Below are 22,936 nucleotides of genomic sequence, written 5' to 3' on the forward strand. Positions count from 1 at the left end.
TGGTTTAGACATTAATGGCTGTATGCAGAGTTTTGTAGAGTTCACCAAATGTACACTGTTATACAAGCTGCATACTGACACTGCATATTGTATCAAAGTATCAGATCTTCAGTGTTGTCCAATGACAAGATATAATAAAATATTTAAAATAATGTGAGGGGTGAATGAACTTAAGAGATATACTGAACATATATATCTCCAGACCTGAACCCCATTGAAAACCTCTGGAATGTAATCAAGAGGAAGATGGATAGTCACAAGCCATTAAACAAAGAAGAACTGATTACATTTTTGCACCAGGAGTAGCATAAGGTCACCCTAAAGCAGTGTGAAAGACTGGTGGAAAACAGCCAAGACGCATGAAAGAGGTAATTAAAAATCATGGTTATTCCACAAAATATTCATTTCTGAGCTCTTCCTGAGTTAAAACATTAGTATTGTTGTTTCTAAATGATAATGAACTTGTTTTCTTTGCATTATTTGAGGTCTAAAAGAAAAAAAAGAATGAAACGGGTTCCCTTGCTGGTTTCCCACGCTGGTACTAACCTGATTTCAAACCGTACTGGCAGCACCTTTACAATGTGAACAGGTGCGTATCTGGATGGTGTATAAATATGAGAAAAAAGACTGGTCGCACACTAGGAAAAAAACAAAATAAATTCTACCTTATAACATAAATGGAGGTATTTAGAATATTATAATGGCCATTGTAATACCAGCCCAGCGCCCCTTCACGGCACCCTTCCTGCCGTGAAGAGGCACTGGGCTGGTATTACAATGGCCATTATAATATTCTAAATACCTCCATTTATGTTATAATGTGAGCAAGGATGGTTGACCTTAGGGAGATCAACGTCCACCACTGCGGAGACACCATCACGTGTTTCTCAACGCAGTGATTCTAGAGCAATGCCCCCTTTTACTAGGCAATGTCCCACTAGCCAGATTCCTACTCCACACTGATGAGGGGCAAATACCCCAAAACGGCTGTCTGTGGATGGATACCATGTTTGGCATAGGTGGTCTCCTTGACTGGAGACTGCCCTTCCCGTGGTTGTTCCTTCCCGGTGAAAGACCTGGCTAGTTTCCTGCCAGCGTTGAGAAACATGTGATGGTGTCTCCGCAGGCCTTCTTGCTTTGAACATTTATGTTATAAGGTAGAATTTATTTTGTTTTTTTCACAGTGTGCGACTGGTCTTTTTTCTCATATTATATATATATATCACCACCATTTTATTAAGTAGTACATGGTGGGTGGTCCATTGGAAGCAGTAGGTGTCCATGGTGTAACGTGCATACACTTCATCGTGACTCGGTGCCCATTGTTCATCTGATCTCCATTATCACATGATGCTTCTTGAATGTGTGCTACTTTGTAATTGTAGTTCTCGGCAGTCATCTGGTTGCAGCATTGTGTAGAAAACAAAATGTAATATACCTATTATTGCTTCATTCTGGTGATTGATGGGGTCCGTTCTGGTAGAATGTTATTTATGCACTATTCCACTACCATTGCTTCTAACACATCACATGGTTTTTCCTTCACAACCCCATAAATATGAAACAGATAGGATGATATACATGAAGAATATCATAGTGGGCACGGGCAGGTGCGTAGATGAAGGAGTGGGGCCCCATAATAGTGACTGCTGCCAGGATTATTTATTTTTCAAATTATAGGGTCTGTTAAGTTGATGGAACCAAAGAAAATGACATTAAAACTACACACGGCACAGCTAGGTATATATGGAACAAACACTTCACATCACAGTTTTTGGGGGTTTTTACCTTTGATTGCCCTTTCCACTTTGACTTCAAGTTAAAAAAAACGTGAACAAAGATGAACATAAAATATGCAACAAAAAAAGACAAACAAATCACAAGACAGATGATATAACAAAAGTGTAAGTGAATATAGAAAATGCCCCATTAAACCCTTTAAATGCACAATAATAATTTAACTCTGTTGAAAAAGGTTGGATGAATTGCCCAATATATTAGTAAATGCATCCGTTCCAAATTTTGAACCTATCTGAAATAAAATATGTTTATGAATGGACAATCACTTTACGTTTTGGAGTACTGAGTGGACACCTTCTTTAGGGAGTAGAGCAGCGCACAAGATTTCCTAACAATACAAATAACCATTTATCACTAAACAGGGCTGGCATTTCCGTTCTCCTGGAATAATTGATCTTGATATTTACAGAAATTGGTTTTGGAATGCAGAGCATTGTCCAGATACCCCGCTCCTTCACTTTTCATAGTTGTATCTCACGACCCGTGTTGGAAAGTCAGAGTTCGACATTCCTGTGTGGTGACATTATGCTGCACCGATGAGTAACGCCGAGCTCTTCAGCAGGAATTTACAGAAGACAGGGATAAATCATCCGAAAATTAATAATGTTGCCATAGGACAACTAAGTGTTTGCTGCGCTCTTACTGCGAGTGCCCCGGAGCCCTAACTCAATTGTATAAGGTGTGATTACACGGGCCTGTCTGGACACATCCCGCACCGTCTGCCATCATGGATTAACACTGATAACGTTCACAGAATCAGAACCTTTATATAAAGACATCCCTTTGATATCATTATTGCTTGATATCTACTTTTATACTTTGATCCTTTGTTGTAAATTAATATTAACTTAATGATAAGGAGCACACTCAGATCACTGACAGGTTAAGATCTATGGATGGTATTAATGGGTTCTCGTACATTCATAGTTTGTATTTGGCTTTCCTTCACTTGGGGCTAAAGGCCCCGTTACACGCTACGATATATCTACCGATATGTCGTCGGGGTCACGTCGTTAGTGACGCACATCCGGCATCATTTGACATATCGTAGCGTGTGACAGCTATGAGCGACTGTGAACGAGCAAAAATACTCACCTTATTGTTGCTCGTTGACACGTCGCTCATTGTTAAAAAATTGAGCGTCCTTCTGCGCGCTGGTTGTTCATTGTTCCCAAGGCAGCACACATCGCTCCGTGTGACACCCCAGGAACGATGAACTGCAGCTTACCTGCGTCCCGCCGGCAATGCGGAAGGAAGGAGGTGGGCAGGATGTTACGTCCCACTTATCTCCGCCCCTCCGCTTCTATTGGGTGGCCACTGTGTGACGTCGCTGTGATGCCGAATGTCCCTCCCCCTTCAGGAAGAGGATGTTAGCCGCCCACAGCAAGGTCGTTCAGGAGGTAAGTGCGTATGACGGGGGTTACCGACTTTGTGCGACACGGGCAACAAATTGCCCGTAACGCACAAACGATGGGGGCGGGTGTGATTGTACATGCGAACGCACAAAAAATCAACGCGTGTAACGGGGCCTTAAGACTCAGGGCTAGATACCCTCGCCAAAGAAGGTTTGCTTAGACACCCAAGCAGATGCCACACAATCCCTGAGAGCCCTATCCCAATATCCCAACGATACCCCTTATTATGATAATTATTGGCGCTATACACACGCACACACACACACATGCTATTTTTACCATGATCCATGATGGTATATATTCGTGTATTTTACCTAGGCTTTGCTGCCCTGCACCTGTCATTCTCTCAATGGTAATGACTACTGTTAAAACAAAGGTACAGGTTTTATGTTAGCAATGTATGTCGTTTTGCCTTCTTTTTGGCCATTCGTGCATCCAGCTTCACAGAGCTAAATGGGCAGTCTAATTCATATCTGCACCCTGCTTTTTCTCAGTGCTGCAGGTCCCTCCCTTTAATTTCCAGTGTGCTTCCTTATTTAGATAGATGGATGTCAACATGAACTATTTTGATTTGTATGGATGATTTGATCTTTGTATTTCTGTATGCTGTGCCTTTTTTAACTATATGACCAAAATAATTAATATTTACAAACTCTGCAATTCATTGGTGGCTCCCAGAGATCTTCAGAAAATGATCCTGCTCTCACCTGAACGTATAGAGCATAGAATAGCTGAACTGTGCCAAAACACATTTGTCAGGGCATAGAGAATGCCATGAGAGGATTTGGGGGATGTTTTAATAGATAGGGCCATTTGTGCATTTGTTTTAGATGAATTAGACAGGGTAATTAGGTGCAAATTGCAGATGGCATCAGTGCAATCTTTGGCATAGCATAAATGAGCTGGGCCAGAATCCATCTCTTAGGCCTCTTTTACATATCTGTGGAAAACACACGTTTTTCATGGACATGTTCAAGGTGCGTATGACCCTCCATGTGCCGTGATTTTGGCACATGTGTATTCTCCATGATAGCATACGGAGATCACGAACTTTTTACTCACCTGTGCCCGGTGCTGTTGTCCATGGTGCTGATGCCTCCGGCGCTGCGGTTACACTTTTTTCCGGGTCCCTGGTGCAATGAATATGCAATAAGCATAATGAGCGAGCCCTGAAGCAAGTGACAGCAGCACCGAAGACAGGTGAGTATAGAAAATAATTTTCTTCCAAAGACATGTGTTTTCTCCACTACGTGTCACACTGATCACACCACTGTGTGGTTTGTGTGACATCAGTGCTGCTGAAGAAAAACAAACTTGCCTCTGTGCGGAACACATGGACATGCGTGTCCTCCATATGGACACACGGTCCTTGTAAAAACACTGATGTGTGCGCAAACCCATTGATTTTAATAGGTCTACGTATGACGTGTCAAGGGGCCTTAGATGTTTTATTAGAAAGGATCATTAGAACTACCAAAAGATGTATCTATTGATAACGGAGAATATCATTGGGTATGAAAACAGCAAATCAGTGAAACTACCGAAAACTGAGGCCACATTATGATTTTTGGAATAACCCTTTCATAATCTCGCTTATGGTAGGTAGAGTTGATTGACTCTTGTCTCGCTATTTGACAGCTCTCTACTGGGTCAGACTCTTTCTCTAGCAATGCTTCATCTGCTCAAGACAGTGACAGAGTTAATCTGTCCTCTTTAACCTGGGCAACACACCACATTCAAATGTGTCCTCTACCGTTTACAGTTTGGGGGCTGCATCAGGTAGTGTAGCTCCTACTCGCTCCATGTACCCTCTGCAACTGACCCTGAGTGGTGAACAATCAGCTCCTAAAAAAACATGCAAGCAGGCTCTCTGCCAGGTCTCATCTCAGTTATCAACATATAATGACCACGCACAATAAAATGTAGTCACTGAACCATGTTGATCACTCAATGTGTATACGAGTCATGTATTCCACATAAAGTTATGAACAGAAGATTAGAGGGTTATTCCCATCTCAAAAATACTATCCCAATGCATAGCAGATGTAATAATAATAATAATAATAATAATAATATTAATAATAATAATAGCAAATACCTTCAATTAGAAATGTAGTATAGTTCTGCTGATTAGCTATGATTCTTACCTCATCTGCAGGACCTTACAGTAGCTTAGGCATCTATGGTTACGACCACTAGAAACTAAAAGTGGTTGTAACCATGGATATGTGGCACCCCAGTGGTCTGGTTGCCACAGTAACATTGCTCTCCTCACAGGGGGTGATGCTATGCCTGGAAGCAAGAAGGGGGGGTCTCCCATGCAAGCTACACTAGCACTCAACACTTCCTACTCTAGGCCAGAAGGAGGAGCCTGAGAATCCGGTTTGAGGGGAGATTCCCTGATGCATTCTGGCCTTGAGGAGTTAGGAACACACACGAAAGTGAAACTTACAGTTGTAGAACAAGTGAGGAGTGGAGAGAAGATGGTCGCTGGGATGAGAGCTGCGCCATAGCTCCCTCCAGACTAAGCGCAGAGAACAGGGCACGGAGCCGTAGGCTGCGTGGGTAATAAAGTCCCACCAGCAGAATTCGAAGGGCAAGAGACAAGAGAGGTCTTCTGGCCCACAGAGTGCCCAGAGCACAGCAGCATACTAAAGCCAGGAGCCGTGATAGAAGAAATGGCACAGTAAAGGACTCGCGCTGCCTGCCATACGGGTGAGAACCAGAACCAATATATGGAGGGTCTCAGCATAGCTTCAAGCCGCAGGGACCCACACATTACAGCGCAAGCAGGAAGGCCTACAACCCACCTGGCTACGTGGCTGCCCTCAATTGCTTCCAGGCAGACCGGTCCTCCATTACTTGCTGGACCAGTCTCCCGGGCCTTTACCATCAAATACCAAATAAAAGGAAAAGGAAACTACGGCCCTTGTTTTGTCCAGTTATTACCGGCGTCCTCAGTCCTGCACCCCAACGTTAAGTCCCTCCATCAATCACCTACTACTACCCCCATCCGCCCTGGGGCCCAGCTCTGCCTGTGGAGAGCTACACCAACCAAGCTGTGTCACCATCTGCCCCAGAGGTACCCATCCAGCAGCAGCGGCACCTAACTTGCCGCATACCACAGATGGCATCACGAACTACCATCCCCATCATCATCCCTACATGTACTGACACCGCTGTCATGGAGCCGGGCCTTGCCACCGCAGCATCCCAGAAACGGAACCGCGACCCGGCAACGAGTAACCCGCAGGCCCCGTGGGGGGGCGTCAGATACTTTAACTGTATTCATGTTTTTTCATGGTTATGACCACGTATATAGCCACAATTAGTTCGTTGCTCGTGATCCATGGATGCCTAAGGTCCAGCAATGCTCTGCACACGAGGTAAGAGACTTGGCTATATCTGCTCTGCAGAACTATACTATATTTCTGATTGGCGGTATTTACTAGTATTAATATTATTATTACACCTACTACATATTAGGATAGGATCTTGGAGAGATGGGAAGGAATACCCCTTTACCTATTCAGAATAGAGTTGGTTCTGTTTAATTTGAAGGATCCCAGTTTAGGGGCCAGGTCAGTAATCTGTGGTCATCTGATGGGAGTCCTGTAAACTGTCTCCAACCTCCAGGCATCTGGAGCTCCTCCTTTGATTAGATGGCCTGGTGTGACGCACATGTGACATCGGACCAGGCAGGCTAATTAAAGAAGAGCTGTAGATACCTGGTGGTAGGATATAGCTCTAATTGCTCAAGTCCAGCAACTGCAGATTACTGACCTGACCCCTGGACTAGGTCGATTCAAACCAACTATTTCAGAGTAAATTTGTTTTTGGAAATTAGGCCATCAGATATCTTCAGGGAGGCAAACAATAATGATGTCCCAAAAAAATGGAAAACAACACCCTACAAAACCAACCCCATCATAGAAACAACCTCCGTAATGAGTACGTTATCATGCTAAAATATCAAACGGTATAAAACAAATGCTTTAATAACAAGTTCTAATTACCTCCTGCCATGTTGAGAACGCCATCTAAAGCAGGTCGCACTTCTTTCCCGAGCTGATCATGGACACGCTCACCCAGCAGAGGCACCACGTCTGAAAGAGGAGATTCTCAGACAACCAGCAAGTAATCTACTCAACTAGATTTTCCTAGAAGCTGTCCACAATAATCACATGCAAATGATGGAGAAAAGCATCCATAAATGTTGGAGATGATGATGGAGCCCCTCATTATTAGGACACAGAGGACTTAACACTAATTTGGTGTGGACTATGCTGTTCTGAACTCTGAACTGGATGCTCTAAAACAGGATACACGATTAAGAATGTCAAATGATGATTGGAATGCATTTTGTTTAAAACTTGATAAAAGGTTGGTGAACGTGCAGACTGAAATTAAAAATAAAAAAAGAGAAAAATTTCTCAGGGACAAGAGGGACTATGAGAGGAAGCAGGTTTTCTGTTGGGCTAAAGACAGCACCAAAAATTATAGGCATAGACCCCATATTAAGAAGAAGAGTACTTTTGGTGCCAACAGGGGATACTGGACCACCGACTCGGAGTCCAGTGGCTCTGAGGAGGTGGTCGCAGGCCCCTCTGGGGGTAACTCAGGTGCGTTTAGAGCTACTGCCCCTTTAGAAAACGCACTCGACGGGGGGGCAGGAAGAAACGCACGGGGCAGAAGGCGCAAGAGGAAATTTGTGTCATGGCGGAATTGAATAGTCCCTCTGTCACTCAGTCTAGTGTGAACACAATCATCAACCTTTCCTCTCATTCTCCATCTCCTGACATGATTTCCGTACTTTCCAAGGGTCTGAAATTTTGTATTCCTGAACCTTTTGATTTTGCTGAGTTTAGGGTGGATTTGTTTAAAGCTATCCGTAAGATCCATTTATACAAACATTTTCAGTCTGCACCGGGCAGTCCGGGATCTACTCCGGAGGGGCATATCCCGTGCACTGTTGATAGTAACCACTTCGATGTCACGGGTGCTTTTGACGCAGATGTGGTTCGAGACGCTGAGGTACTCCTCAGTCTGAATGAACCCCATCATGGGTCTAGCCCCAGTGTGGTTACTTCTGCGTTACCAGTAAGTAGGTTCACTAAAGGGATTAAATCTGATTTTTATCCCCCCACGGTACCGGGTAATTTGGTGGACTTGTATCAGGATACTGTCCTTAAAGACATTGAGGCATTGATCTATACTAACCCCACTCAGAATCTGAGTCAGGGCGAATTGACTGCCATTCGCATTATGCGGGGTTGGGAGGACACGGTGTTCCGCGAGGCGGATAAGGGGGGCAACATTGTCCTCCTGACACGGCAACAGTATGTCCAAGAGTGCCTCCGACAGTTATCTGACAAAGCCACCTATACCCCGTTGCCTAGCAACCCCATTCAGGAATTTAAGAAGTCTTTGGTGTGGCTCTTGAACAAGTTCGTTGGTCTAGGTGTTCTCTCGCAGACGCAGGCGGACAAATTGATCCCTCCTTAACCTACGAAGCCTTGCTGGTATTGTATACCCAAAGTCCATAAGAGTAGAGACAATCCCCCAGGCCGTCCTATAGTGGCTGGTATCGGCTCTTTAACGGAGCCTTTATCACACTATTTGGACTGGCTGCTAAGACCCATTCTTAGTCATATCCCCTCTTATGTCCAGGACACTGGTGACTTTCTGGCACTACTTAAAGGTATAACATGGCAGCAAGGCTTCCAACTAACATCAATTGACGTGGAGAGCCTTTATACCCGCATTCCCCAGCGTTTGGGGGTTCAAGCTGTGAAGGAAATGGTGGCAGAGAGTGGGAAGGATGCTCGTTATTGCAATTTTGTGGAGGAGTCCCTTGATTTTGTTCTTTCTAGGAACGCATTTACTTTTTTGGACCGTTGGTACTTGCAGTGCGGGGGTACCGCTATGGGTACCCCTGTCTCTTGTGCCATGGCCAATATATTTTTGGGATCTTTCGAGAGCAAGTATGTGTTTTCCGATACCAACCCCTTTTTGAGGTATATTCGCCACTATTTGAGGTATGTGGACGACATATTCATTGTATGGGATGGCACGGAGGATTTATTCTCTGATTTTATGTCACATCTTAACAACTCGAATACAATGAATATGTCCTTCACTTCCTCTTTTGGTGGCGATACCCTCAATTTTTTGGACGTTGAGGTTTCCATCAGGGATGGTAATATTCACACTCAATTGTTTAGGAAACCGACGGCATCCAACTCACTCTTACATTTCCAGAGCGCACACCCCCTTCATACTAAGACGGCTTTACCGTACAGTCAATTTTTGCGGGTACGCAGGGCTATTAGTTCTGAGGAGACTTTTCTCCAGCAGTCAATGGAATTAAAGGAAAGGCTTCAGCAAAGGGGTTACCCTGAGGAGTTGATTGATTCTGCTTTTGAGAGGGCTAGATCTGGTGTCCATTGTTCTAATCGCACGGGCCGCCCTGACAGAAAGATTGATGATCTGAATAGATTTGTGTTTAGCTTTCGGTTCGGTCCCTTGGAGCATGTCATTAGGAGAACTTTGTATAGGCATTGGCACATTCTGGAAAGAGATCCTACTTTGGTTGAAATGACCAAGGCTAATCCTTTGGTCTCGTTCAGACGTTGCGTTAACCTATGGGATAAACTAGTGAGAAATAGACTTACCAGCCCCTCTGTGTGGCTCGATAGATGCTGCCCGCCGGGTAACTACCGGTGTGGCAACTGCAGATTTTGTAACCTGCATCTCACTGGCCGATCCCTACAGGTGGGTTCGCACTCACATTCGGTCCTCCAGTTTATTTCTTGTAAAACTAAATTCGTTGTCTATGTGATTTTCTGCCCTTGTGGCAGATCTTACATAGGCAAAACTATCAGATGTTTATACGTCAGGTTCAGGGAGCACTACAATTCGGTAACGTCAGGCAAAGGTTCTCCTAGACTGATTTCTCACATCCGCGAGCATCATAATGGTAACCCTGATGTCCTCTGTTTTGCTGGCCTGCAGAAGGTTGTCCTCCCATCGAGGGGGGGCAACCTTCAGCAACTTTTACTACAAGTTGAGGCCAAACTAATCATTAATTATGGAGCTCAGGGGGCATTGGGGTTAAATGATCGTGTGGATCTGTGAATTTGTAAATTTTTCTGTAGGTCCTCCATATGTGTGTGCTTTGACATATTTTGCATATGTATTCCTTCGGTGTCCTTTCTCTCTTCTTTTTTGGTATAATCGTTTTGTAATAACCTTGTTTTTATTGTTTTGTATTGTGGCATGGTGTGTTCCATGTTTTATATGCACATTACATTCTCCTATGTATGTTTTTATGTGGCATGCGACATACCTGTGAGCACTCCTATATAGGGGGCGCCGTTGTAGCTCCACATATGGACCTGTGGAAGCCTAATTAGTTAGGCGAAACAGCTGTCGTCCTCTACCTGGGAGCCAGCTCACAGCTCGTCTCCTGCTTTTTACCCTGCACCGTTTAATAAACTAAAGATTCCTGCACAGCGGTATGGAGTGCGGTCCCTCATTTCCTTCACTCATCCATCGGTACTTGGACTTTTCTTCTGGACGAGCACCCCCGCTCATGATACGGTAATTCCTAGCCCTCGACGAGCACACATGCGTTATCACTGAGTGACATACAGTGGTCCAGCACCCTTCCTATCTTGCTGGATTACTAATTTGGTGTGTAATCATCATCATCCTCCACAATCATCAATGCTATCCCCATCCGTAAATCTAAGATCACTACTAATAAATGTTATATATTACTTACTGCTCAGTTCTGCCAGTGCCTTCTCCTTGGTAATGTTAAACTTGCCCAATAAATAGTCAATTTGCTAAAAGGAACAAAACAAAAATAATGATGACATAAAAAGTATCTTAAAGCCAAGTCTCGTGATTGCCTACATGTAATCCCTAACACCAGGAAAATGGTTGCCTAATAAAATTATTCATTGTCAACACATGAAAATGTACATGATAATGTGGAGATCTGAATGTGTCATTTACAAGAAGAGCAGGGGTGTAAACATTAGCGCTATGACATAATGTGGGTGTCCAGTGGACAAAGCAAGTATTTTGAAACCCCTACCTGTAACTGAAACACTAGTCCTAGCCCTAGCCCTAGTTCTAGCTCTAACCCTAGTTCTAGCCCTATCCCTATCCCTAGTCCTAGCCCTATCCCTAGTCCTAGCCCTAACCCTAGTCCTAGCCCTAACCCTAGTCCTAGCCCTAACCCTAGTCCTAGCCCTAACCCTAGTCCTAGCCCTAACCCTAGTCCTAGCCCTAACCCTAGACCTAGCCCTAACCCTAGACCTAGCCCTAACCCTAGACCTAGCCCTAACCCTAGTACTATCCCTATCCCTAGTACTATCCCTATCCCTAGTACTAGCCCTATCCCTAACCCTAGCCCTAACCCTAGTCCGTGCCCTAACCTTAGTCCTAGCCCTAACCCTAGTCCTAGCCCTAACCGTAGTTCTAACCATCATCCTAATTAAGGTTATAAAGTGTTTAAACTTTATCATATGATTAGTTTCAAGTTGTTGTTTTTTTACAGGGGACAATTATGTATTTTTGGGACAACTTCCCTAGAAGTTCTCTGTCTCCCTGCAAAAGTAAAAGTGAGAGGAGAGGCGGGAAGCTGTGGAAGAACACAGTGCATCCATTGTCATCTCAGCACCTGATGATGCAGAGCGCAGCAGTCAAGATGAGATTGTCATCGTCTGCTACACTCTGCACAGGCAGCAGCTATGTTAACAAAGTCTACTTCATCATACTGAGAGCTTTGTCATCTTGATTGCTGCCTATACGGAGTCCAGAAGCTGGTGCCAAACTCATCTTAACTTCTGTGCTCTCCATAGTAACCTGCAATGCAGTGGTATTTACTGAGATGGCAAGCTTGATGGCCACTGGGCGGCGGGCACGTATATCTGTGTGACGCCCTGGCCTATCAGGTCGTCACAGGGTATTGTGCAATCTGACCTCCCGCACGGTATCCACCCTCCTTGGTTGACGGATTCCAGTCCACTGGTGTTGTTAACAGCTAGTCCAATTAAAATTCTAGGAACACTTCCCACGTGAACCTACCAGACATACCATTGGGGTCCTGAAGGGAATAGGGCCGTCCACATGGGGGGTTGGTGAGGAGAAAGTGAGGACAGTGACAGTTGAGAGTTGAGAGTGAAGGAGTGAGGAGGTGAAGTGGCTCTCGTGTGGAGAGGACACGGAGGAGAGCTCCTGAGTACTAGGTGGCAGACGTTGGTCTGGGCCTGGTGGGAGCTGGTACCCGGTCGCGGGAGAGAGTGTCAAGGGGCACAGACTGCCGAGGAGGGCAACCGGTGGCCTTGAGCTGTAACCAGGCAGGGGCCAGGGCATAATGGGGTACGTGGACCCCAGGCCGGAAAGTAGCTTCACGCATTCCGGTAATTTACCCGACGGGGGTGAAGACTTCAAGTGTCATCCCCAACCCACTCCAAAATCGGGGTACTAGCGCACCGATAGGATAGGACTTGCCCACTACAGTCCAAAGAAATCCTACGCGTGAACAATGAGAGCAAGCTCATTCCATTAGCCATACGGGTGAGCGGGACCCGGAGAGTTTCATACTGACGTGTTCAATCGAGACTAAAGTGCCAGGAATAGGGCCACAGACCAACAACAACACCAGGGGCACGATCCAGGAGTGCTCCCCGCAGGCTGCAGTGGCGATCAGAACTTTGGTTTACAAGCTGTTGGTGTGGTTATTCTGAGACTGAGTGAGTACAGCGGAAACGCCCGTCCCTGCACCTATTCCCCAACGGTACCCAAAACCATCCATCACCAACGGGCACTGGGACACAAACCCCCTACCCACGGAGGGGTCGAACATCAGGCTACCGTACCACCGTCACCGGGCTCCCCAACGGCAGCGGTGGTCCCTCACATTACCACGCACTGTGGGTGGCGTCACGAACTTTCCAAAATCCCCCTGTACATATCGACCCCCCCTTTTAATCGAGTGGCCGTGCGACCCCCGGGTCCAGAGACCCCTCGAGCCACCGCGGATCCGGCAGCACCCCAACTGCTCGCCTGGGGGCGGTACATCTGAACCGCTCCAAGAAGTAGCAGTAGTGGGGGAAATTTTCCACCTCCAAAGAATGCCTAGATTAACTACATTGATGGGGCTGGTGTACTCACTCTAATAACCTATCTCAGAATATAATCCTTTTAGAAAGTTTTATCTCAATTTCCACCAAGTATGTCTGATTTACAGCTTCTCCTTCGTCCTGCTGCTGAGATCTCACACTGATCAGTATAAACTGCAGTTATCAGTCAGGCTGGATGGATGGAGACTGAATATACTTGGACTCATGAGCTCTTTCTCACTCTAGTTAGGGCTTTCTAATGCTCTTATGCTCTGACATGGATTTTCAAAGTGACTACACCAGCTTCATCTGGTCTGAGTTCTGTTTAATAAAATATATAGTTTGCATCGAACAATGTGGTGACAAATCTGTTTTAAGGGTATACGGCGCGACTCTTTCATGGCTTGCAATGTAGAATAAGTGATAGGAATACCTGCCGTGATCCTAAATTTTTCCAAGTATGACCGTAGGGTAGAGAAGCCACAACATGTACCTTTAATTGGCAGTTTGCAGTTATAACTTGTAAATTAAGAGATAAGCAACTTGTTAAAAAACAATCTATTTTACAACCGGTATAATAAAAGGACAGCTTGCAATAGAGGGGCTTAGTTTGAAGCCTAATACTGCCCTCTAATGGTCATTTCAAGGTTTACAATGCTGGGATTTTTTTTTTTAACTATTACTACCAAAATTTTCCACTTTCAGGATGACCAGAAAACAAACACAATCTACTGGTTACAGAGAAAAAATCTCCTCCATCATAACCCACAAAACAAAACAAAAACAAAAAAATATATTTTTATATATATACTAGAAGGTGGCCCGATTCTACGCATCGGGTATTCTAGAATTTACGTATTGTGTAGTTCATGTATGATTTTTGTTATATATATAGATGTTGTTGTGTGTAGTTACCAAGTGTTTGTGTAGGGCGCTGTACATGTTCTGGGTGTTGTCTGGGTGTGGCGGGGGGTGAGAGTGGTGTTGTATGTGTGTTGCGTTGTTTGTGGAGCGCTGTGTGTCTGTAGCGTTGTGTGTGTGTGTGTTGCGCGGTTTGTGTGTGTGTGGTGTGTTTTGGGGGGAGGTATGTTTTGTGCAATGTGTGTGTTGTGCGGTATGTGCGTATATTTATGTATGCCGCGGTGTTTGTGTGTTGGGTGTTGTGTGTGTGCAGCGTTGTCTGTGTGTGTGGGTGTCTGTGTAGGGCGGTGTTTGTGGTTCCCAGTGTGTGTGTGTGTTGTGCAGTGCGTGTGTGTGTGTGTTGGGGGGAGGTGTGCACCTCCCATCGTGCTCCATCCCCCATGCTGCGCACCCCCCATCGTGCTCCATCCCCCATGCTGCGCACTCCCCATCGTGCTCCATCCGCCATGCTACGCACTCCCAAACGTGCTCCATCCGCCATGCTGCGCACTCCCAAACGTGGTGCATCCGCCATGCTGCGCACTCCCAAACGTGCTCCATCCGCCATACTGCGCACTCCCCATCGTGCTGCATCCCCCATGCTGCGCACTCCCAAACGTGCTCCATCCGCCATGCTGCGCACTCCCAAACGTGCTCCATCCGCCATGCTGCGCACTCCCTATCGTGCTACATCCGCCATGCTGCGCACTCCCAAACGTGCTCCATCCGCCATGCTGCGCACCCCCCATCGTGCTCCATCCACCATGCTGCGCACTCCCAAACGTGCTCCATCCGCCATGCTGCGCACTCCCAAACGTGCTCCATCCGCCATGCTGCGTACTCCCAAACGTGCTCCATCCGCCATGCTGCGCACTCCCAAACGTGCTCCATCCGCTATGCTGCGCACTCCCAAACGTGCTCCATCCGCCATGCTGCGCACTACCAAACGTGGTCCATCCGCCATGCTGCGCACTCCCAAACGTGCTCCATCCTCCATGCTGCGCACTCCCAAACGTGCTCCATCCCGCATGCTGCGCACTCCCCATCGTGCTCCATCCCCCATGCTGCGCACCCCCCATCGTGCTCCATCCCCCATGCTGCACCAGCATCAGCCTCTCTGCCCGCAGCATCAGCCTCTCTGCCCGCAGCATCAGCCTCTCTGCCCGCAGCATCAGCCTCTCTGCCCCCAGCATCAGCCTCTCTCCTCCCAGCATCAGCCTCTCTCCTCCCAGCATCAGCCTCTCTCCTCCCAGCCTACCCCAGCCTCAGCCTCCCCCAGCATCAGCCTCTCTTCTCTCAGCCTCTGTGTCGCCCTGGGCAAGCCAGGGGTCACAGGTCACAACACCACCACACCCCACACTCCAGGTAGGCACATCTGCTAACCAGAAATCCTTGTTGCCTTCCTCCAGGAGTCTGATGATGCACACCAGGGGGTGGGCCAGGCGGTTGGCTCCGCCCACCGAGGAGCTCACAACTCTGGAGGCGGGAAAACCAGGCAGATAGCCCCGGGCAGGGGAAGAGTGAAGTCCAGTGAAGGGCTAGAGTAAACAACCAAGAAGTGAAAGTGGAGGAGAGAAAGAGGAGTAAAGGAGGAAAGCAAGTGAGGTGACAGAGAAAGAGAGAAGCCTGAAGGTCCAGCTTTGTGTAGGGCCAGAACAGCAAGGTCAGCGACGGCGGTGACTGTCTGGAGGGGGACCGTTTGGAAGTTCCTGGAAGGACCCCGTTGGCTGTGTGCCCGGTGGTCTGGAGCAGTATTCCGAAAGACAGTCAGCACCAGGGCAGGGGCCTCTCGGACCCCGGCAAGGCTAGGAGTCGCCAAATTTGCCGAATCCGTCAGTGAAGGGGACGTAGATCCCCCAGCAACCAAGTCCCGATTGACGGCAACAGCCCGACCATTACAGGGGAGACACCGCCACCGCCAGGGCACCAGTTTCCCCAGGGCCAGCGCCTGCGGGCAAAGTGTAGAGCTCCTCCGGCCCAGATTGCAGTCGGGGAGCGGGTAACCGGAGGGAATCCACCGCTACCATCAGTCAACACAGGTGCAAGGAAGAGAGACATCACCGTCACCTACCGGGAGTGCAGGTGCAGCCGTCTGTGGGACCGTCCTACCAGCCGTTTGGTTTACCGTGCAAACTGTGTCCAAGTCTCAGGCTGAGTGAGTACCACAGTGCCGCAAGGCACAGCGCTGTCCCCGCGTCCCTGCGCCCTCCAGGCCCTACACTTTACATCTCTTCATTGGGCCCCGGGATCACCAACCCCTACCCACGGAGGGGCAACACAACACCTAGCTGCTCCACATCACCATCCCCGGGACCCCCACACTGAGCAGCGGTGGTACAATTACCACAACCGTGGGTGGCGTCACGAACTATAACAATCCCCACACCCAACAAACACCCCCCTTTCACTCACGGGCGAGGAGTGTCGCTCGAGAAACCCCGGGATCCGGCCTACAGCTCGAGCCACCAGGAGCAGCTGCCGGACCCGAGCAGAAGGGGTGAGCGCGGTGTGCTGACACCCTCCTCCCCGCCCGCGACAACTTGGCGTCACGAACAGGATCCTACCGCTCTGCCGTTTGGTAGAGGTGCGCCTTGTTACCGCCGGAGGTATCCGGCAGAAAAATTGCAGAAGCCGCCATCTTTGGCGCGAAAAGTTCCCGCTCGAGCGTCTTCTCGAGCAGTAGAGGCGCGAAGGCCAAGACCCCGCCCCGAGAGAGGAGGGGCCGGAAAGAGCTAAGGGGGACGCGATGGCGGCTGGCGGCATGTAGTCGCCGCTATAAAAGCAGGGACGCCAGGACCTTGCCAGAAAACCGTTCCTGGAAGCAAACAGAAAAGACGCCATGTGGATGCCATCCCGAAACACCGTGGCCCCCGCACCGGGAACCGCAGCGTGGGTGGAAATCCGGACCGCGCAGCTCCACCTAAGGCTGCAGGTCAAGATGCAGCTCCTCTTGGAGGAGTGGGAGACCGACATGGCGGACGTTATAGCCACCGTGCGGAGACGCGAGGAGGAAGCGGAGGAAGGGAGGGTGAGTGACCCACGCCCCTATGTCCCGGAGGGACCGGTCGCTGCGGCTGAGGGACCCGGTCCAAGCCCTCTCCCCCCGTTGCCTCCTTCGCCACCCGTCTCGGAGGCCGTGACCCCCGCCACTAGGCCCGCTACCACCGCAACCGGTAGCGATACCCAGCCCGTCCGCCCCAGCGGACCGACCTGTAGCCGGAGCCCGTAACAAACCGGAGGCATTGCCTTGGAAGGCCCCGAAGATTGTGCCAGAGACAGTCCCCGAGCAGATTCCCGAGCTGGAGCAGATGACCCGCTCCGAGCCGAAGGCCCAACTGCGGAAAGCCCCTGTGCCCATCCCCCACACCTCGGCTGAGGTGGCGCCGGGTTGTTGCTGCAAGGCAGCGCCCAAGGCCATGACACCGCGGGATACGCTGCCCACCTTCCTGACAGTGGGTAACGTGCTGGATGTCCCGCGGGGCTCAACCCGTGCGCCGGAGCTGGCAGAAGCACCATACTGGGACAGGGAGCCGACAAAGCTGGGCCTGGAGATCGCGGAGAGGGAGCGAAGGAAAGCCGAGCTGGTGGCCCGAGCCATTCGGGAAAAGGAGAACCTGCGGCAAGCGACCTTCCGTGTCCGGGGCCCGTTCTACGAGGGGCAGGTGCGGCGCTTTGATGTCCGCCGGGGCTACGGATTCATATACGAACCGGGCCTGGAGGCCGAGGTGTTTGTGGCCCGGCGGGACGTGAATACCCATCTGCCCGAGGAGCATCCTGGCCGCAATCTTATACCGGGAGACATGGTGCGGTATACCCGGCACTGCGGAGAGAGGGGGTGGTTTGCCCTGGATGTAAAGCTGAGGGGCAGCCCGGAGAGCAAGGTGAGCTCTGCATCCCCTCCCCCGGATGAAGCAGCAGCAGGACCGGAGTAGGGCAGCGGATGCCCGCAGCACCGTCCCCGTTGGGACCACCTGCTTGTTTGAAAAGTTTGAAAGTTTTGCCAATAATGAAAATGATCACACCGAAGAAGTAACCTGATTTGTTTGTTGATTTGCAACCGGCTGGAGCCGGCACCGTTGTCCCCGTGGGGACCGTTAAAAGTTAATGCATGGGAACTAGCTATGGACAAGCCCGTGAACTCTGCAGGGCAACCACAAACGTTAGTGGCTTGTAAATATGTTGGGTACCGTTACCGTTTCCGCATGCCGCCTCCGGAGAGGCAGGTTGGAGGGAGGGCCCTGAGCAGAGCAGGCCAGGGCCCAGCCACCAAAGGGACCGGTGGCTACCCTCTGGAGGGGAGGACAGATCCCGCTCGGGTACCGTGTGCTGGACTGTGGGTCAAGGGGTGCTGCCTGGGTTTTAGGGGCAGCATCAGGGCCAGGTTACTTGGGTGGGAGAGAGCGGAAACCGTAACCGTATACCGTTGAAACGTTAAAAGAAAATGTGCCTCCCGTCTTGGGAAGAGTTTATTAAAAATGTTATGCATGTTTGTTTAACCCTGTTATCCCCTTTTTACAGAAAAATAAAACCGGTGTAGGACGGCAGCCCGCGGACGGTCTGCATTTTGCTAAGGGGGAATGTGTCGCCCTGGGCAAGCCAGGGGTCACAGGTCACAACACCACCACACCCCACACTCCAGGTAGGCACATCTGCTAACCAGAAATCCTTGTTGCCTTCCTCCAGGAGTCTGATGATGCACACCAGGGGGTGGGCCAGGCGGTTGGCTCCGCCCACCGAGGAGCTCACAACTCTGGAGGCGGGAAAACCAGACAGATAGCCCCGGGCAGGGGAAGAGTGAAGTCCAGTGAAGGGCTAGAGTAAACAACCAAGAAGTGAAAGTGGAGGAGAGAAAGAGGAGTAAAGGAGGAAAGCAAGTGAGGTGACAGAGAAAGAGAGAAGCCTGAAGGTCCAGCTTTGTGTAGGGCCAGAACAGCAAGGTCAGCGACGGCGGTGACTGTCTGGAGGGGGACCGTTTGGAAGTTCCTGGAAGGACCCCCGTTGGCTGTGTGCCCGGTGGTCTGGAGCAGTATTCCGAAAGACAGTCAGCACCAGGGCAGGGGCCTCTCGGACCCCGGCAAGGCTAGGAGTCGCCAAATTTGCCGAATCCGTCAGTGAAGGGGACGTAGATCCCCCAGCAACCAAGTCCCGATTGACGGCAACAGCCCGACCATTACAGGGGAGACACCGCCACCGCCAGGGCACCAGTTTCCCCAGGGCCAGCGCCTGCGGGCAAAGTGTAGAGCTCCTCCGGCCCAGATTGCAGTCGGGGAGCGGGTAACCGGAGGGAATCCACCGCTACCATCAGTCAACACAGGTGCAAGGAAGAGAGACATCACCGTCACCTACCGGGAGTGCAACAAACACCCCCCTTTCACTCACGGGCGAGGAGTGTCGCTCGAGAAACCCCGGGATCCGGCCTACAGCTCGAGCCACCAGGAGCAGCTGCCGGACCCGAGCAGAAGGGGTGAGCGCGGTGTGCTGACACCCTCCTCCCCGCCCGCGACAACTCCCCCTCCCAGCCTTCCCCAGGATCAGCCTCTCTCCTCCCAGCATCAGCCTCTCTCCTCCCAGCATCAGCCTCTCTCCTCCCAGCATCAGCCTCTCTCCTGCCAGCATCAGCCTCTCTCCTCCCAGCATCAGCCTTTTCTGTCCCCAGCATCAGCCTCTCTCCTCCCAGCCTACCCCAGCCTCAGCCTCCCCCAGCATCAGCCTCTCTTCTCTCAGCCTCCTCCTCCCAGCCTTCCCCAGGATCAGCCTCTCTCCTCCCAGCCTCTTCCAGCACGCCGTGCTCCTCTGCCGACACAGATCTGATCGCACACACACACACACACACACACACACACACACACACACACACACACACACACCCGATCGCATACACTCACACACACCCGATCGCATACACTCACACACACCCGATCGCATACACTCACACACACCCGATCGCATACACTCACGCACACACACACTGACGATATTGCACATACGCGCTCACACTCACAACATCCGGAGATACCACATGCTTCTGGCCATGTGATCCTCCGGCAGGTCCTGGAAGTTCACAGCACAGTATCGCCGCCGAGAAGCAGGCGATATCCCAGGATGTTGTGAGTGTGTGGATGCGATGTGATGTGTGTATGAGGTGTGTGTGATCTGATGTGTGTGTGCGTGCGTGCGTGTGTATGTTCCGCCGCTGCAGGACCTTGATGCGCTGGTAACTATGCTACCATGGTTACCAGCGTATCCCGTCCCCCGCTCGCACGGGAGCCCACACCAGCATACGGCGGCAACCCCAGCAATGCGAGGGTATGTGTCAGCTGGGTTGGCGGCGTACGCTGATGTGGGCTCCTGGTGGCTCCGTGTCGGTCGGTTCGGGGAATGCGTGCGGGGGGCGGGGCCAGAGCGAGCGTGCATTGCGTGAGGGGGGGCGGGGCGTGGTCGAGTTGCCTGGGCGAGCGGCCAATCCGTGCGGGGGGGCGGGGCCATGGCGAGCCCAGCGGCCAATCAGCTTTGTGTCACCGTAAGGACACAATTTTGGAGCAAGACAGACAGACAGACAGACAGAATAAGGCAATTATATATATAGATTATATATATATATATATATATATATATACACACACACAGTACAGACCAAAAGTTTGGACACACCTTTTCAGCTCTAGAACAACTGTTAAGAGGAGACTTTGTGCAGCAGGCCTTCATGGTGAAATAGCTGCTAGGAAACCACTGCTAAGGACAGGCGACAAGCAGAAGAGACTTTTTTAGGCTAAAGAACAAAAGGAATGGACATTAGACCAGTGGAAATCTGTGCTTTGGTCTGATGAGTCCAAATTTGAGATCTTTGGATCCAACCACTGTGTCTTTGTAGAAAAGGTGAACGGATGGACTCTACATGCCTGGTTCCCACCGTGAAGCATGGAGGAGGAGGTGTGATTGTGTGGGGGTGCTTTGCTGGTGTCACCGTTGGGGATTTATTCAAAATTGAAGGCATACTGAACCAGCATGGCTACCACAGCATCTTGCAGCGGTGTGCTATTCCATCCGGTTTGCATTTAGTTGGACCATAATTTATTTTTCAACAGGACAATGACCCCAAACACACCTCCAGGCTGTGTAAGGGCTATTGGATTAAGAAGGAGAGTGATGGGGTGCTACGCCAGATGACCTGGCCTCCACAGTCACCAGACCTGAACCCAATCGAGATGGTTTGGGGTGAGCTGGACCACAGAGTGAAGGCAGAAGGGCCAACAAGTGCTAAGCATCTCTGGGAACTCCTTCAAGACTGTTGGAAAACCATTTCCGGTGACTACCTCTTGAAGTTCATCAAGAGAATGCCAAGAGTGTGCAAAGCAGTAATCAAAGCAAAAGGTGGCTACTTTGAAGAACCTAGAATATAAGACATATTTTCAGTTGTTTCACACTTTTTTAAGTATTTCATTCCACATGTTTTAATCCATAGTTTTAATGCCTTCAATGTGAATCTACAATTTTCAGAGTCCTGAAAATAAAGAAAACTTTTTGAATGAGAAGGTGAGTCCAAACGTTTGGTCTGTACTGTATATATATATATATATATATATATATATATATATATAGTGCCTTGCGAAAGAATTCGCCCCCCCCCCCCCCCCTTGGATTTTTTAACCTTCTCCCACATTTCAGGCTTCAAACATAAAGATAAGAATTTTAATGTTATGGTGAAGAATCAACAACAAGTGGGACACAATTGTGAAGGTGAACAAAATTTATTGCTTATTTTAAACTTTTGTAAAAAAGAATAAACTGAAAATTAGGGCATGGAGTATTATTCTGCCCCTTTACTTTCAGTGCAGCAAACTCACTCCAGAAGTTCATTGAGGATCTCTGAATGATCCAATGTTGTCCTAAATGACTGATGATGATAAATATAATCTACCTGTGTGTAATGAAGTCTCCGTATAAATGCACCTGCTCTGTGATAGTCTCAGTGTTCTGTTTAAAGCACAGAGAGCATCATGAAGACCAAGGAACACAACAGGCAGGTCCGTGATACTGTTGTGGAGAAGTTTAAAGCTGGATTTGGTTACAAAAAGATTTCCACAACTTTAAACATCCCAAGGAGCACTGTGCAAGTGATCATATTGAAATGGAAGGAGAATCATACCACTGCAAATCTACCAAGACCCTGCCGTCAATCCAAACTTTCATCTCAAACAAGGAGAAGACTGATCAGAGATGTAGCCAAGAGGCCCATGATCACTCTGCATGAACTGCAGAGATCTACAGCTGAGGTGGGAGAGTCTGTCCATAGGACAACAATCAGTCGTACACTGCACAAATCTGGCCTTTATGGAAGAGTGGCAAGGAGAAAGCCATTTCTCAAAGATAGCCATAAAAAGTGTTGTTTAAAGTTTAACACAAGCCACCTGGGAGACTCACCAAACATGTGGAAGAAGGTGCTCTGGTCAGATCAAACCAAAATCGAACTATTTAGGCACAATGCCAAACGATATGTTTGACGTAAAAGCAACACAGTTCATCACCCTGAACACACCATCCCCACTGTCAAACATGGTGGGTGCAGCATCATGGTTTGGGTCTTCTTTTCTTCAGCAGGGACAGAGAAGATGGTTGAAATTGATGGGAAGATGGATGGAGCCAAATACAGGACCATTCTTGAAGAAAACCTGTTGTAGTCTGCAA

General features: G+C 49.1%; 1 protein-coding gene across 10 annotated transcripts in view; it reads right to left on the bottom strand.

Moving 5' to 3' along the window:
- PROM1 (prominin 1) overlaps positions 1-22,936 on the bottom strand; it is a 316,884-nt gene that overhangs the window by 121,205 nt on the left and 172,743 nt on the right. For all 10 annotated transcript variants that reach the window (XR_012753972.1, XR_012753974.1, XR_012753970.1 and 7 more), the window contains 2 exons: positions 11,002-11,065; positions 7,232-7,321 (listed from right to left, as the gene is read on the bottom strand). Coding sequence is in view for 3 of the 10 variants with exons in the window: in XM_075346904.1 (XP_075203019.1) it covers positions 7,232-7,321; positions 11,002-11,065 (154 nt within the window). In the remaining 7 variants the exon portion in view is untranslated. The remainder of the gene's footprint in view (positions 1-7,231; positions 7,322-11,001; positions 11,066-22,936) is intronic.

The sequence above is a fragment of the Anomaloglossus baeobatrachus genome, chromosome 1 (assembly GCF_048569485.1).
Source record: "Anomaloglossus baeobatrachus isolate aAnoBae1 chromosome 1, aAnoBae1.hap1, whole genome shotgun sequence".
In the NCBI taxonomy this organism is placed as follows: domain Eukaryota; kingdom Metazoa; phylum Chordata; class Amphibia; order Anura; family Aromobatidae; genus Anomaloglossus; species Anomaloglossus baeobatrachus.